Source organism: Typha latifolia, chromosome 13 (genome assembly GCF_019914945.1).
Source record: "Typha latifolia isolate L0001 chromosome 13, TyphaL0001v2, whole genome shotgun sequence".
Classification (NCBI taxonomy): Eukaryota; Viridiplantae; Streptophyta; class Magnoliopsida; order Poales; family Typhaceae; genus Typha; species Typha latifolia.
The window spans coordinates 6,914,162-6,930,058 of NC_133098.1; the positions used below are offsets into that span (position 1 = coordinate 6,914,162).

Here is a 15,897-nt window from a genome sequence, read left to right on the forward strand (position 1 = left end):
GTTCCATCTTTCTTTGGCGTTAACAATGCGGGAACCTGCAAGGGCTTAGGCTCTCCTTCGAAAACCTTTTCTCAATAACTCGTCAACTTGTCGTTTTAGTTCAGCGTGTTCGGTTGGGTTAAGTCTATAATGAGGCAAGTTAGGAAGAGATGCACTGGGGACGAAATCGATAGCATGTTGAATATCTCTCATTGGTGGCAATTCATCCGGAGATCCTCCGGAAAGACATCCGAGAATTCCTCAATCACAAAGAAGGTGGCTTCAAAAGGAATCGATTCACTAGGCTCATTCAGAATTTCTCGAGCCGCAAGAATCGAATAGGAGTTCCTTTACTCATCTCACGTTCAATGCCTCTCGCACTAATCAAGCTGACTTTATTGTCGGAGTGGATGGGATCGAGACTTCTTTTCTATCTTACCACCTCTAGGCCGTGATGGAAGAATCTTGATTTTCTTACCCTCATGTTCAAACATGCGAGATATTTGAACGGCCATAAATATGCACATCTTTATCAAATAGCCAAGGCCTTCCAAGGATAATTTGACCCACATCCATGGTCAATACATCGCACCAGATTTTATCCTTATAAGTCGTGAATTCAATTGGAACCAAACAAAGCTCTTTTATTTCCGTGGTGGTTGAATTAATCCACGAAACCTTGTAAGGATTAGGATGGGAAACCGCTCTCGCATTTAGTTTTGAAATAATGGTGGAGGACACGGCATTTATACAGCCGCCACTATCCACAATTACTTTACAATTTTTACCTCCAATTTTCGTGAATGTGTGAAAAATGGAGTTGCGCCTCCAATCATCATTGACTTTAGGTTGAGAGAGGGCACATCTAACAACATGTAACCTTGTGGAGGCTATGTGCCTCAGGCATCCTAGGGTATTTTCTTCCTCTTCATCTTCAAAATCTCCTCTTCACCATCTACATGGTGAACATACCCATCAAAGTCTTGCTCGGAGTCTTCTTCGAAGGGTTCCTCAATTAAACTTATTTTATACGGGCTCGCACAATTTGCAGCAACATGTCCATAGCCTTAACACTTATAGCATTTGACCCGAGGATTAATCTTAGAAAAGTCTTTCTCAATGTTTTTACCTTTGTATTCTACCTTGGATTGAGAAGGGCTAGGGGTAGATCGATTAAAAGATTGACTAGTAGATTTGGCTTGATGAGGACCTGTGGAGGATTTATGAATTTGAGGTCTTGTTTCATAATTTCTTGGAATGTGGTTAGGTCTATACTCCTCTAAGTCTTGAACTAAGCTGTAGGCCCTTTCCAAAGTATCAACATTACGAGCAAAAAGTTCACTTCTCAATTCTTCATGTAGGCCAGCCCTAAATCTGGACAAAATTTGCATAGGGGTTTCTGATTCGATCACGCTACACCGAACAAGCAATTCATCAAAGGCCGCAACGTAATCCTTAGCGGACTTACTCCCTTGGGTAAGTCGGTTCCATTTGTCTAGAAGCCTAGGGTAATAGGAGGGTGGGAGGTATTTACGTTTTAGTTCATTTTTCATATCAACCCAAATTTCAATTGGAAGCTCACCCCTAATCTCACGAAGAGTCTCAACGTTGGTCCAAAATTGATTTGCTTTCCCAAATAATTTCATGGCAAAGAACATGACTTTACGGATTTCCGACATATCATACCATTTAAAGTAACGGTCCATGTCTTTGATCCAAATCAAGAAGTGTTGCGGATCTAGACGACCATCAAACATCGGAGCATCAATTTTAATGCTTCGAAGGTACCGTTCATCAGGATCTCGCTCATTCCGTTGAAAATGTTGACGAGGTAAAGGAGTGGGAGATTCACCACGTTCAAGGTCAGGGCGGTGATTATTTTGAGGAGCGGTGTGCTCACAGGGTCTTTCTACCCTATATAGTCGTTCATCGGTCACCCGTTGATACCCAAGCAAAGTATCTTGAGTATCTCTGACTTGTTGAGCTAAGGTACCTAGTTGTCCCATAATGTCGTCGAGCTTCTTACTAAGTTCGGGATCCATACTGCTACTGCTGGACTCACTAGAATCACTGAGGAGATAAGCCTTACCTCTATGTGTTGGCATACACTAATATGCAATGAATGAGTTATGTATTGCTTTATATATTTTATTTATATATATATATATATATCCCTTTTTTTTTTAATCTTTTTAATTTTATGCTTGCTAATTTAAATAAAATTAAATAATGTTCTAACCTAATGGAATGCAGACGTCTCTTATATTTAATCCAAATACAAATGCCTTAATCTAAATGATATGAGATGATATGCTATGCAATCAAGAAAATCTTAAAAATGAATACTTAATTGAATTTAGATTTTTTTCAGGAGATTCAAAGACTAATGTCAAGACTTAATGGTTTTTAAACAAAAGTCACATTAATAAATGCCAAACCCTTTAAATTTCTTTCCAAAAATTAACATAATGCTAATATTCTATTTGTCACAGTTCATCTCTTAATATCAGGACTAAAGCATATAAGGTTTCTATGTAGTCTCTCCCTCACTATATGTGGACAGCAGGAATTGATAACAGTTTAGAGATGATACTAGAAAAGAATGACCCAAAAATATTTAATACATTGAAAAGAGCACGTACCTGATCATCTGAGGAAAAAAAAAAGGAATTGAAATTAATTAATTTGTCTTCACCCTTTTCTTCCTCCCCTCACAATGTGTCACTGTTCATGTCCTTCTCCGTCGCACACCGGGGAGGAGTGGTCGCAATGATGATCGGCGACGTCGGCGGCAAAGTCCGAGACAAGGTGGTCGCCGTTGACTACGGCAGGGAACGAGGCACGGAGATCACGACGTCGGCGTCGTCGGTGATGGTCAGTAGACGTCAAAGGAATGGCGTCGTCGGGGTGGAGTGACGGCGTCGGGTGGAGTGGCGCGTCGGAGTGGTGTCGTCGGGGCGGGGCAGAGCCGGGGCGGCGTCGTCGAGTGGAGTGACGGCGTCGTCGGGGCGAGGCAGAGTCAGGGCAGCGTCGGGTGGCGTCGTCGGAGTTGCGCTAAATCGGGGTGGCGTTGGGGCAGCGCCGGGGCGGCGTCGTCGGATGGAGCGATGGCGTCGGGTGGCGTCGTCGGGCGGGGCAGAAACCGGGCGGCATCGTCGGGCGGGCGAACCAGGGCGGCGTCGTCGGGCGAGGCGAGCCGGGCGGCGTCGTCGGGCGAGGCGAAGCCGGGCGGTGTCGTCGGTTGGAGCGACGGCGTCGGTGGCGTCGTCGGGCGGGGGCGAGGCTCGGGCGGCGTCATCGGGCGCGAGGCGGAGCCGGGCGGCGTTGGGGGCGGCGGCGACGGCGTCGGGTGAGGATTTTGGTGTGAGGTGAGGGGAAGGTTAGGGATGAAGTTGGGTAACGGGTTGGGAGGAAATGATTAATGGGTTGTGGGTTTAGTCTAATAAAGTTTGGGTTTTGGGGCTAATGGGTTTTGGGTTTAGGTTTGATGGGTTTAATGGGGTTGGGTTGGTTTTAAGTTAGGGAGGGAATTTGAAAATTGGAAATATTTGAGGGATGAAAATTAGGATAGATAGGATTTGTTGGGATGTTAGAGAAGAAATAGGAAATTTGGTAGGAGGTTTAGGGGAAGAAGGAATTGGTTGGGATTTAATAAAATTAAAAGCAAAAAATGAAATTTTCGAAAATTTGACACACTGATTTTTTTCTTTTCACAGCAAAAGAGACGTGTTGTTTCTTTTCTTTTCAATCTAAAAACAAATAAAAATAACGATGGAAACTAGATAGTGCAACAACAATCAATTTTTTGAAGGACTTGGAATCTTACACGGTAGCGATTCTTGTTGTTCCTCGTCGACGGTAATTTCTTTGCTCGTTGTACGCCGGATTTCTTGACGTTCCGGTGAGAATGATGCGGACATCACTGATAGGACGCGATGGCGTGTGTACCAGCGCAGGAGGCGCCGACAATTGATGATCCCTCCTATAGGGATCTGGTTCTGATTTTTATTTATTTAGGGTGTCTTTTGTTTATTTCCTATGTAGGGTGTTTTTTTGCTTAATTCCATTGTAGGTCTATTTATAGACCCGTTATATTTCCTTTGGAACTTAATGAAAGTTTATGTGATTTGTTCTCTAGAGGATTTTGGTGTGAAACCTTTTCTTAGGGTGGAGGTGTGAAACCCCATTCCTTCCCTTCTTATTTCTCTACTTCATTTTCCTCCACCACGTTTTGCATCACACATTACTTTGATTAGAGCTTAAGAGCTTTTTATAACCGGGGAAGTTTTGCCTAGTTGCATATGTTCATTGAAATTTTTCATTGTATATTGAAGCTTAATATTGATATATATGACTATCCTGGAGAAATGATTGTAAAATTAGTAATCATGGTAGACAAGACTTCGCTTTGGTTGTTTGATATAATAATAGTTTACTTTTGCTCTAAAGTTCTCCTTTTATAAGATTCATGTAGGTCTACCTTAAAATAGACTTTTCAGTTGTCTCATCTTTACAGATCTTCCTTAACCACCATTTTATCTGTTAATTCTTTATTTGATCTTTGATCTCGTCTTATTTCTCACTTATATAAATTAATTATTTTATCTGGTCAATGACATCATATATATCAGGACAAGAACAATCAGTTTGTACCTATTGTTTTTCCTAACATCATATATCTGCAACTCCATTGAGCTTAATACTATTGAGGATCTTCAAGTTTTTAGCTAGATGTAGGGCACTTATATGAATAAATAATCTCCAAGTTTCATATAGTTACATGTTTTATATCTTCTTAAGAGTTTTTTCATTTGTAGTAGTTGAATAAAATCTTAAAATTTCGTGCGCCATTTTGTTCTACATTGAATATTCTGATTTCTGATACTCGTCTGACTTAAAGACACTGAGAAGTTCATCTGGTGGATGATTTTCTTTTCGGACTGTTTCTCACACAAATTATTGCATTAAATTGTTCCCTCCCAATCCAATGTCACTTTCAATCGCTACAATGCAATAACCATTCTGGAGGCATGCAATTATGTGATAGAAATGATGTCCTTCAAGAGGGGTGTTGCTTTATACCACATTATTTTATAAGATTTACCTCTGTGATCATTACCCCAGGCCCAAGTTATTGGTTCTGGGAAGTGGGAAATGGGAACTTTGTCAATCCAATGTGTACGCTCTTTATTTCACCTATCAATAGGTGTCTGCAATTACAATATTCTTAATTTTAACATGATTTAACATAGGCTCTTGAAATATATACTGTGAATCATCTATGATGTATGTCTCCTAAATCCATGTTGAAAGTCATCAATCTCTTCATATTAATTGTTGTCCTAATCTAAACTTCTAGTAAATCGTTGTTCAGTCCTTAAACTACCATTATCTTCTTTTCCTTTTTTTTGTTAATTAATCCTGTTAGATGACTAGTTGGCCTAAAAACTTTAGCTATTATGTAACGAACTAGCAATATATGTCATACGTTTAATATGCCCTCTCACATGCAGCTCTATGCACTGTATGTTAACATATTAAAGATAATAAGTGTCCAGCTGGTGGGGACACCACTTTTCGTCACGTTTATTCTCGTAAGTACAAAAGGGCTACACCCGTGGCCCTTTGGCTTAACGAGGGTTATGACTAGTCACCTTCTAGGGTTATTTTCGTCTTTTGTCTTTTACTTTATTTTGCCTATATAAAGGCTTGTAATCATCTTTTATGGGTTAATGAATATTTTGAGAGCTTTTGCCTATTGAGTGTTTGTTGGCGGATTCCAACGTCGATGGATTCCGACACCCCGATTGGTGGATTCCACGGGTTTGATTATTTCTCCCTACTTTTTCTTCTCAACTCTACAATCAAGACGTTATCATGCATCAGCTTTGGTATCAGAGCAGATCATTTTCTAGTTTATGGACACTCCACCGCCTGGATTCTATGCAGCGCCTCATCTTTTCTTTGTCAGATCAATCGCTCCACGAACACCAAATCGCTATGAGATCCGTCGCCCGATAATATTAGGATCCGGATCCAAGTTATGGGATGAGATCACCCTCAAGGAGGAAAACAATAAACCATTACCATTACCCAATTTTTATACAAAGAGATAATCACAAGTAAGCTTTATTCAATAGATTTTCTTTCCCTATTTTAGATTAAAAAAAAAAGCTCTAGAAAAAAGGAGAAAAAAAGAGCTCTCTGAAAAAAAAAAAGAGAAAAAAAGAAGAGCTCTCTGAAAAAAATAATAATAATAATTCCGAAATTCAGTTTATTTGTTTCATCTTTATCTTTAATTTTGAATTTCGAAAATTTCGAAATTAATTTTAGAAGATTTTTTTTTCTTCTTTTTCTTATTTATCTTTCGTTAATTTTAGGAAATTAGTTTCTATAATTTTGGGATTAATTTCCATAATTTTGGGGATTAGTTTTCAAAATTTTAGGGATTAGTTTCCATAATTTTGGGAATTGATTTCCACAATTTTAGGGATTAGTTTCCACAATTTTAAGGGTTAGTTTTCATAATTTTTGAAAATTAGTTTTCCTCATTTTAGAATAAATACCTATCTTATCTACTTTCCTAACTTAATCCCAACCAACCCAAAATCTAATCCCATTAACCCACTAGCCTAAACTTCTCCTCATTCCAAAACCCAAAGACCACTAACCAACTAAGCCCACCGGCCTAACCTAGCCTATCTTTTGGCCTTAGTGTATCGGTAGAAACCTACCTAAAACCGACCCGTTTACCTACAACCCAATCCAAACCCATCGTCAACCCATCGTCATCTTCTTCCTCTTTAGCCCCAGCCGTCACTCACATCCATCATCCCATCTTCCTCTGTTTGCCGACATTGCCGCCGACCTCCACGGACGACGCCACCACCGATTTTCATGACCCTTTCTCTGCCGTGCCACCATCTTCACCACCACTGCCTACCGCTGCCCCTGCAGCCCTTGCTGCGGCCGCCGCTACCGCAGCCACCCGCTGCTGCAATTTTCAGCCGTCGCCACCGCCGCTATTGTCGGATTTCAGCCACCGTTATCACGACCACCCTCTACAGTGAACGTGCAACATTCGGTAACATCCATCCTTTCTTTACTGTTATTTGTTAGTCTTAAAATAACAACTGTCTTTCTGTTGGTATGGATCATAACCATATTGAGCCTGTTATTGCCTGCTATTGCCTACCTATTTACATTGCTTAATTCATTTGTTTTATTTCAACAAGTGCTTGAGCCTGATATTGCCTACCTACTTCTTTTTGTTTGTTACAAAAAAAAATAATTAATATTAACGATAGAACTAGCTAGGTTAGAGGGAAAGTCTTGACATATCTGTAGTCCCCGTTTCGATCTCGGGAGCTTGTACTACTTGGTTTGCAATTTTTCTCCGAGTCCGACCGGCTCTTACTGAAAACTTCATAAGTGGCTGTAGGTTATTTTGGTCATTACTCCCTTATTGTTCATTGTGATCTCTTAGCTTGCATATCATCATTCATTTATTGCATTTATTTCTTTAGTGGTAGAGACACTTTATATGAACCTTCATAGTGGTAGGAGAGTCTCACCCTTCATCCCAGTCTGTTATGGAACCCAATACCATGGAAGATTTTCGTCGATTTTTATAAGAGTCCATTGAAACCATTACAACCAGATTGGACGACTTCAATGCTCGTCTTGAGGCTATTGGGATAGGTCGTGACCAACATAAGACCAGGAGTGACGTCGGTGCGTCCAACACGGGTGCCATGCGTGCCGCTCCTAATATCGAGACCAATCGACAGACTCCATACTACCCTCACCATGAGAGAGGTCCTAAGAGAGAACTCCATAGACAACATTATCGTGAAGATACATTTGATTTTATAATAACAGGGGGTTTAGAGGCAATGTTGCCTTTAGAGAATCTCAAAAACCATGACAATCAAATTATAAAAAATATTAAGGTGGATGCCCCAACTTTTGACGGTCGCTTAGATCCTGCTGTATTTACTAACCGGCTCCGTGAGATGGACCACTTCTTTGAGTGGTATGATCTACCAGAAAACCGACGCGTTAGATTTGCCTAGATGAAACTAGTCGGCTAAGCCAAACTGTTTTGGCAAAGTATAGAACAATTTTTAGTGCGAAGAAACCAACCGCCCATAATTCATTGGCATGAAATGAAAGAAAAATTAAAAGAAAAATATTTGCCACATTCTTATCTTGGTGACCTTTTGGATCAATGGAATAATTTTAAACAAGGAAATAGGCCTGTGAGCGATTATGTCTTCCAATTTGAGCAATATATGCTGAGGTGTAATGTTGTGGAGGATGAGAGGAAGACACTAAGTCGTTTTAGGCGTGGCCTTAACGACGACATTCGAAGAGAGTTAGTTTTTCGGGAGGTTACCTCTTTGGACCAAGCTTATACTCTTGCGTTGAACTACGAGATAGTTAATAGGCAACAATTGCCTAGGCGACTAATTGGGCGCACCCCTCCCAGTTACGCACCTGCTGGCGTAAAAGCTCCACCATCATCGGTACCTACTAGAACTACCCAAACTGCCGCACCTGCCCAACTTGACAAATGGAAGGGGCCCCTCCATGAAACTACACCTGTTAATAACCCCCATCGATGTTATAAATATAGACAAGTTGGTCATGTAGCCTCAAACTGTCCTCAAAAGGCCTTTTATCTTGGGGAACATGATGACACTATCGAGAAAAATGAGCTCGATGAACAAGTTTATGAACCTGACCCTGATGATGTCCAAGATAGTGACGAAGATCGTGATTATGGAGACCATACTGTGGGTGTCGTTCATTGCGCTTTGACGCAACCCCGGGAGACGATGATTGGTGAATGAATGCAATATTTCACACTTACATTAAATGTGGGACTATAGATTGCAAAGTCATCATCGACAGTGGGAGTTGTATTAACGCCGTCTCTTTTAACGTTATATCTTGCCTAGCGTTAAAGTCTACATCTCATCCGAATCCTTATAAGGTATCTTGGGTAAATAATTCTTCCATTGCTATAAATGAGAGATTCCTCGTTCCTATCACTTTTTTTTCTTATAAGGAAGATGTGTGGTGTGACATTGTGCCGATGGATGTAGGGCATATCATTTTAGGCCGCCCTTGGTTATAAAATCATGATGTAACTAATTTTGGGCGTTCTAACTCGTGCTCTTTCAATTTTGAAGGCAAAAAGATTAAGATAAATCCTATGCGCCCTAAAATAATTAATAAAAATAACAAGAAAAATGCTCCGGTTTTGCACATAATAAATTCTAAGGAATTTGAAAAGGAAGCAAACTAAGACTTTATTGTGTTTGCCTTGGTGGCTCGTGACGTTGGGAGCACTACCCTCACTCCATCATCCGACGAATCTGCTCCTATACTAAATGAGTTTCAAGATGTGTTCCCGGATGATCTACCGGACCAATTACCTCATTTACGCGATATCCAACATGCAATTGACTGTCCCTAGAGCGTCTCTTCCAAACTTGCCACATTATCGAATGAGCCCCAAAGAACATGTTGAACTACAACATCAGGTAAATGAACTTCTTATGAAGGATTTTATTCACGAGAGCCTAAGCCGTTGCGCTGTGCCTGTCTTGCTCACGCCAAAGAAGGATGGGTCCTGGCGTATGTGTGTCAATAGTCGAGTCATCAATAGAATAACAGTCAAATATCATTTTCCTATTCCACGACTTAATGACATGCTTGATATGATGGCGGGAGCTTCAATTTTCTCTAAGATCGATCTTAAAAGTGGTTATCACTAAATCCGAATTTGCCTAGGCGATGAATGGAAAATTGCTTTTAAGACAGAAAGACGGGTTGTATGAATGGTTGGTAATGTCTTTCGGTTTATCAAATGCCCTAAGCACTTTCATGCGTATTATGACACAAGTGCTTCGCCTATTCATGGAAAAATTTCTTGTGGTGTATTTTAATGATATTTTGATTTATAGTTGATCAAAAGAGCTTCATTTGGACCATTTGCATCAAGTCTGTCTAGCGCTTTGCTGCTCAACTCTATGGCAATAGGAAGAAGTGTTCTTTTCTTGTCGATCAAGTCATCTTCATAGGATTTGTGGTTACTTCAGAAGGAGTCCGCACTGACCCTGAGAAGATCAAGGCAATTGTTGATTGGCCGGAACAACGAAATATTCATAATGTGTGTAGCTTTCATGGCCTTGCTACTTTTTATCGCCGCTTCATTCGAGGGTTTAGTACTATCATGTCGCCGATCACTGCTTGCTTGAAGAAAGGAGATTTTCATTGGAGTAAGGCAGCAAATTAGGCTTTTGAAGAGATTAGGAAGAAAATGACAATAGCGCATGTAATGCATCTTCCTGACTTTTCTAAAGCTTTCGAGGTGGAATGTGATGCCTCAGGCATCGGGATCGGCGGTGTCCTTAGCCAGGAACGCCATCCTGTTGCCTATTTTAGCGAAAAACTAAATGAGGCTAAGCAAAAGTATTCCACTTACGATAAAGAATTTTATGCGGTGATTCAAGCTTTACGCTATTGGTGCCATTATTTACTTCCGCATGAATTCGTGCTTTATTCCGACCATGAAGCTCTTCGATTCCTAAATTCTCAAAAGAAACTAAATTCGAGACATGCTCGTTGGATCGAGTTCATACAGGAATACACTTTTGTACTCAAACATAGAGCTGGGGTTGAGAATAAGGCGGTTGATGCGCTTAGCTGAAGGGTTAACTTTTTGTCTGCCATTAGCATCAAAGTCACTGAGTTTGACAAAATGAAGGAAGCAGGCGAAATCGTTCTCACTTTGCTGACTGATCTGAACTTAGCTTTGCACAGTTATTCCCTCCAAGACAGTTACCTGTTTAAGGCTAACAAGCTTTGTGTTCCCCGTACGTTCGTGCGTGACTTCCTTGTTTGAGAGATCCATGCCGGTGGCCTATCGGGTCATTTTGGACGTGAGAAAATCATTGAGGAAGTGGAGCGCCAAGTCTCAAACGTGACGTCGCAAAATTAGTTGGTTAATGTAGGACTAGCAAAGCACAGAAAACAAAACACTGGACTTTACACTCTGTTACCTATGCCTGATCATCCGTGGCAGGATGTTAGTATGGATTTTGTCCTAGGATTGCCTCGCACATTTAGAAAACATGATTCAATCCTCGTGGTTGTGGATCGCTTCTCTAAGATGGCCCATTTTATTCCTTGTGCTAAGACCTCTGATGAGTCACAAGTGGCCAAATTGTACTTTGCTCATATCGTTAAGTTATATGGTCTTCCAAAAACTATTGTTTCCGACCGAGATGTTCGCTTTATAAACTATTTTTGGAAAACCTTATGGCACATGGTCGGCACAAAATTAAAATTTTCTACTGCCTATCATCCTCAAATCGATGGTCAAACTGAAGTCGTTAATCGTAGTCTTAGAAATCTTTTGCGTTGTCTCGTGGGTAATCATAACAAAAACTGGGATGCCATTCTTCCTATAGTCCAATTTGCATATAATAACTCCATTAATAGGTCTATTGGCATGAGCCCATTTGAAGTTCATGGTTTTAAAGCACGCAAACCTTTAGATCTGTTGCCTATGTCATCTCATTCTAGAGTCTCTGAATCTGTCGAAGCATTTGCACATCATGTTCATTCTTTGCATCAAGAGATCACTAAGCAAATTGAGACGAGTAATCACCAGTATAAATAACATGTCGACTTGCACAAATGTGCTAAGGAGTTCGATATTGGAGATTATGTTATGATTCGTCTCAGACCCGAACAATTCCCTTCAGGAGCTGTTCGGAAGTTGCATGCCCGTAGTGCAGGACCTTTCCAAATTCTAAAACGTGTCAGTGCTAACGCTTATGTCATTGATATTCCCCCTGATTATGGCATTAGTTGTACTTTTAATATTGAGGATCTAGCAACCTACCATCCACCTATGCATATCCCTACCGAACCCTATGCTACATCTACTACCCTTCCAGACATCCCTGCTGTGCCACCTACCACTTCTCCTTTCCCATCCACATCACTAGAAAAGATAGACACTATTTTAGATGATCAAATAACATCTACTGCAGAAAGAGGGGTTCACCGTTTTCTCATTCGATGGCACGGGCGACCGAGTCCGATTGTACGTGGATCACTCGCGAGGAGTTACAAAGCAGCTTGACCCTGACATTTTGGAGTACTATCAGAGCCACTCGACTGGGTCGAGTTTCTTCCACCCTGGGAGAGTTGGTGGGAACACCACTTTTCGTCACGTTTCTTCTCGTAAGCATAAAAGGGTTGCACCCGTGGCCCTTTAGCTTAACGAGGGTTATGACTAGTCACCTTCTAGGGCTATTTTCATCTTTTGTCTTTTACTATTGCCTATATAAAAGCTTGTAATCATCTTTTATGGGTTAATGAATATTTTGAGAGCTTTTGCCTATTGAGTGTTTGTTGGTGGATTCCAACATCGGTGGATTCTGACACCCCAATTGGTGGATTCCACGGGTTTGATTATTTCTCTCTACTTTTTCCTCTCAACTCTACAATCAAGATGTTGTCCTGCATCACCAGCCCTCTACACTGAACAAAAATAAATAATAGAAAATAGGGATTAAGCTAAATGATGTTTGAAATTTGGACCTATAGAAAAACATTCTGATATCATGTTAAATAACTTGTTGTCCCAAAAACTTAACTTGTGATATATGGATCAACAATGTATACCGCAGTTTTAACAAGCCCAATTGAGAAGTAGCTTGATTAAATATCAGCCCTCTATCCTTGTTTTCCATTTGGGGTTGCATAGTTTCTAGACACTTTACCTTCTTCTCTTATTTCAGCAAATAGTTTGCATAAGCAAGATTTTATGCAAGGTGTTGAATATAAGAAAACACCATATTTATGTTCACACTGAGATGCAACAATTGAGCATGGGAAAGATCAGGGAAAAACAAAATACGTTTTGCTAAAAGCATGAATACTAGCCAATTTACTCGCTTCTTTTCTCTCTGTCTCTTTTCATGTTGCTCTCATCCCTAAGAGCTGTCAGCGAGTCGTGCAACTTGTCATGCCAAGTGTAGGACAACACTTAAACCCTTTGCTTAAAATATCAATTGAATGGCTGAAACAAAGCAATTGTTAAGTAATTTGTAGATTAGACATCATACGTAATGGTTAAACCTTTCGTTTCACACATTTATTACTTTTTATAGTCTTCTAATGCTGCTGAATTTGTTATCTACTAGTATAGTCTTAAAGTCTTCTAATGCTGCTGAATTTGTTACCTACTAGTATATAGTCTTTCAAGGACTTGTAATGAAACATCCACTACCAAAAAAGCACCTGCTAGTCACATGGGAATTACCCATGTGGTGCTCATGTGACCCGATTAACATTTCCATATAGTATTAAAGCAAAAATTGGTTTTACTAAAAAAAATATAAGTCCACAAGAAATAACTAACACAAAATACTGGCCACAACAAGCCTCTAGAATTATGTCCATACAACTCAAAATATCCAGCATACGTAGGAGCAATAATTTATCTAACAAAGTCAATATAAAACAACTAACAATCAAGGAGTAGATAAATTCGTAATCCTCCTCTAGTTCTATAATATATTCTACTAAAAGATTATGAGCATAAATGTCCAGGAAGTGCAATCTACGATAGTCTAAAGATAACGTAAACATAATAATGTATAATTCATAGTCACAAAAATGCTTCAGTAATATGCAATCCAAATGTATGATAATGAAATCTCATTCATTGTCCCTTAACAACTTAGATTATCCATTTTTCAAATGTCAAAATACAATTATATAATCTCATATCATATTTTTCACTCACCCAAAATTTACACTAATTACTACTCGACATATCATAATAGCTTGCATAAAGTAGCTCACGAAAAGCAGTCACAAATAATAGCTTGCATAAAGTAATACACAACAATGAGGGATATATAACTAGCGATAACATTACTAGTACATGTCTGACGACATTGCATATGATCAAGTCGGTTGTCTATGATTGTCAAACTAAGAACTATCGTAAGCTCATAAACCTTATATCTAATATCATCGGACGTAGTGGAATCAGGAGCATGTAGCTCGAATTATTGCAGACAACAAAATAAGGAGAATGCAACTCAAAAAGATGCCCTAACCCTACGTCATCGAATACTGCTAGGTCTATAATCCCTTCCTCGCATATATAAGTTATATTATTATCTGCGCCATGTAATGTTTAGGATAATTATAGCACGCATGATTCTATAATGCATGGATCAGATCATCAGAAATATAATAAACAAATACAATAAAGAATAGAGCGTAACGAATATGATGCATGCTATAATATATCTACTTTGTTATAATAATTACCACATCATGTTACAGTCTATATTATTCCTAGACTATAGAAGATTTATTTGCCTAGAAAGTATATTCGAATTGCAATAAACTCTCCTCAAATGTCGATCTCCTATGTCTTGTGATCCTCCCTGTATGGTAATGGTTGGTGGTTAAGATGGATTGGTTGGATTTCTCCAGTGATGCTCCAACAATGAACATGGTACGTTGAACACTTCAGCCTGAAAACAAAAAAGAGGAGGTTTTGGAAAGAAATACCAAATGAAAGGGTGGAGAAGAAGAGTTTTGAAGGGGGTTGGGTTTTGAAGAGGTGAGGATCTAGGAATTGGATCGATGATTCATCTCCCCCAAATCGTGGTGAGGATGGTGCCAGTCATGCCCTCTTTTAATGGGTAAACGAGAGGGTGAAGGAGAACAGTCACGCACGTGCCTTGCACATGCACCTTTGTTTTTTCTTTTTTTGGGTGTTGCATGTGAATGTTTTCTGTCCTTAGAATTACGTTTCTTATTGAATTCTATAGATCTGTTTTGAACTACTAATCTGTTTCAGCTTCTATTTCTTTATCCTCTTTTAACATAAGATTGTGCATATGGTACAATTCCTCTATTGCATAATCCCTTACAGAAGTGGATGGTCAAAGTCAACCCATGTAGTCCACATTACTCTTGATCAGAAATGTGTCTGCTTTTGGTTTAACAGAATTCAATTCTTAACTAACTATTTATATTTTTGATACCTTATGGTGGTTAAATTTCAGGTACTTCTTCATGAGGGAGGGACACTTCTGGTCTGCTTGAACTCAATCCGTGCTCTTAACGACCCTACATGGTCCTGGGTACAGGATCTACAACAGTTGCTCAATGGACTAAGAAAAATTGTAGTGGGTTTCTTCTGGAGGCCTGCCTCAGATCATACAGCGCAAGCAGTTCCAATGTAGATTATGTATGATATTTTACAACCATTACTATCACATCCTAATCATTGTTTTTTTTTTCTCTGAATTGGATGTTAAGGATGTAGTGCAGAAGCTTCTATATGCTATTGAAGACAGCACTTTGTGAATCTGAGAAATCGCAAGAATGCCAAACCTTCTTTTGTGTCACAGTATATTACATCTCTCATTTATTGTTCTGCACTTAGCATTTCTATGCAGTGTTCAATAGGTTTATCTAGACTGTCAGTAAAGATTTCAGAACTAATTGGTCGGGAAACAATAGTGTTTGAATATGATCTTTGATTCACGATCGGGCCTCTGGTTTGGAAGTTAGATCTATGCGAACCTTCAAGGTTAATAGTGTCCTCGAGATTCAACAGTTGGATCGGAAAGATAATTTAGATTTTGATAGATCATGGGGGATTGAATCCATTTGAATGGATCGGCAAAAGAGTGGCTGAGTGGTGGTGGTGGTGGTGAAACTCAGCCAGGGTTGGTAAGATAGACTAATGGAGATGTAAGGTAGGTCGAGGTGTTGTGCAAGACAGAGAAGAGGAGGGAGAAGTGGGTTGTTTCTTAGGATCGAGAGGGGCGACCAAATAGAAAGGGGAGGAGCTCGGCCAAC

At 39.8% G+C, this 15,897-nt stretch overlaps 1 protein-coding gene across 3 annotated transcripts in view; it reads left to right on the plus strand.

Moving 5' to 3' along the window:
• The window catches only part of LOC140799702 (probable cadmium/zinc-transporting ATPase HMA1, chloroplastic), a 55,875-nt gene extending 40,430 nt beyond the window's left edge, over positions 1-15,445 (plus strand). For all 3 annotated transcript variants that reach the window (XM_073154139.1, XM_073154141.1, XM_073154140.1), the window contains one exon: positions 15,096-15,445. In XM_073154139.1, coding sequence (XP_073010240.1) covers positions 15,096-15,275 — 180 coding nt within the window. In that variant the 3' untranslated portion in view covers positions 15,276-15,445. The remainder of the gene's footprint in view (positions 1-15,095) is intronic.
• Positions 15,446-15,897: the final 452 nt, after the last annotated feature.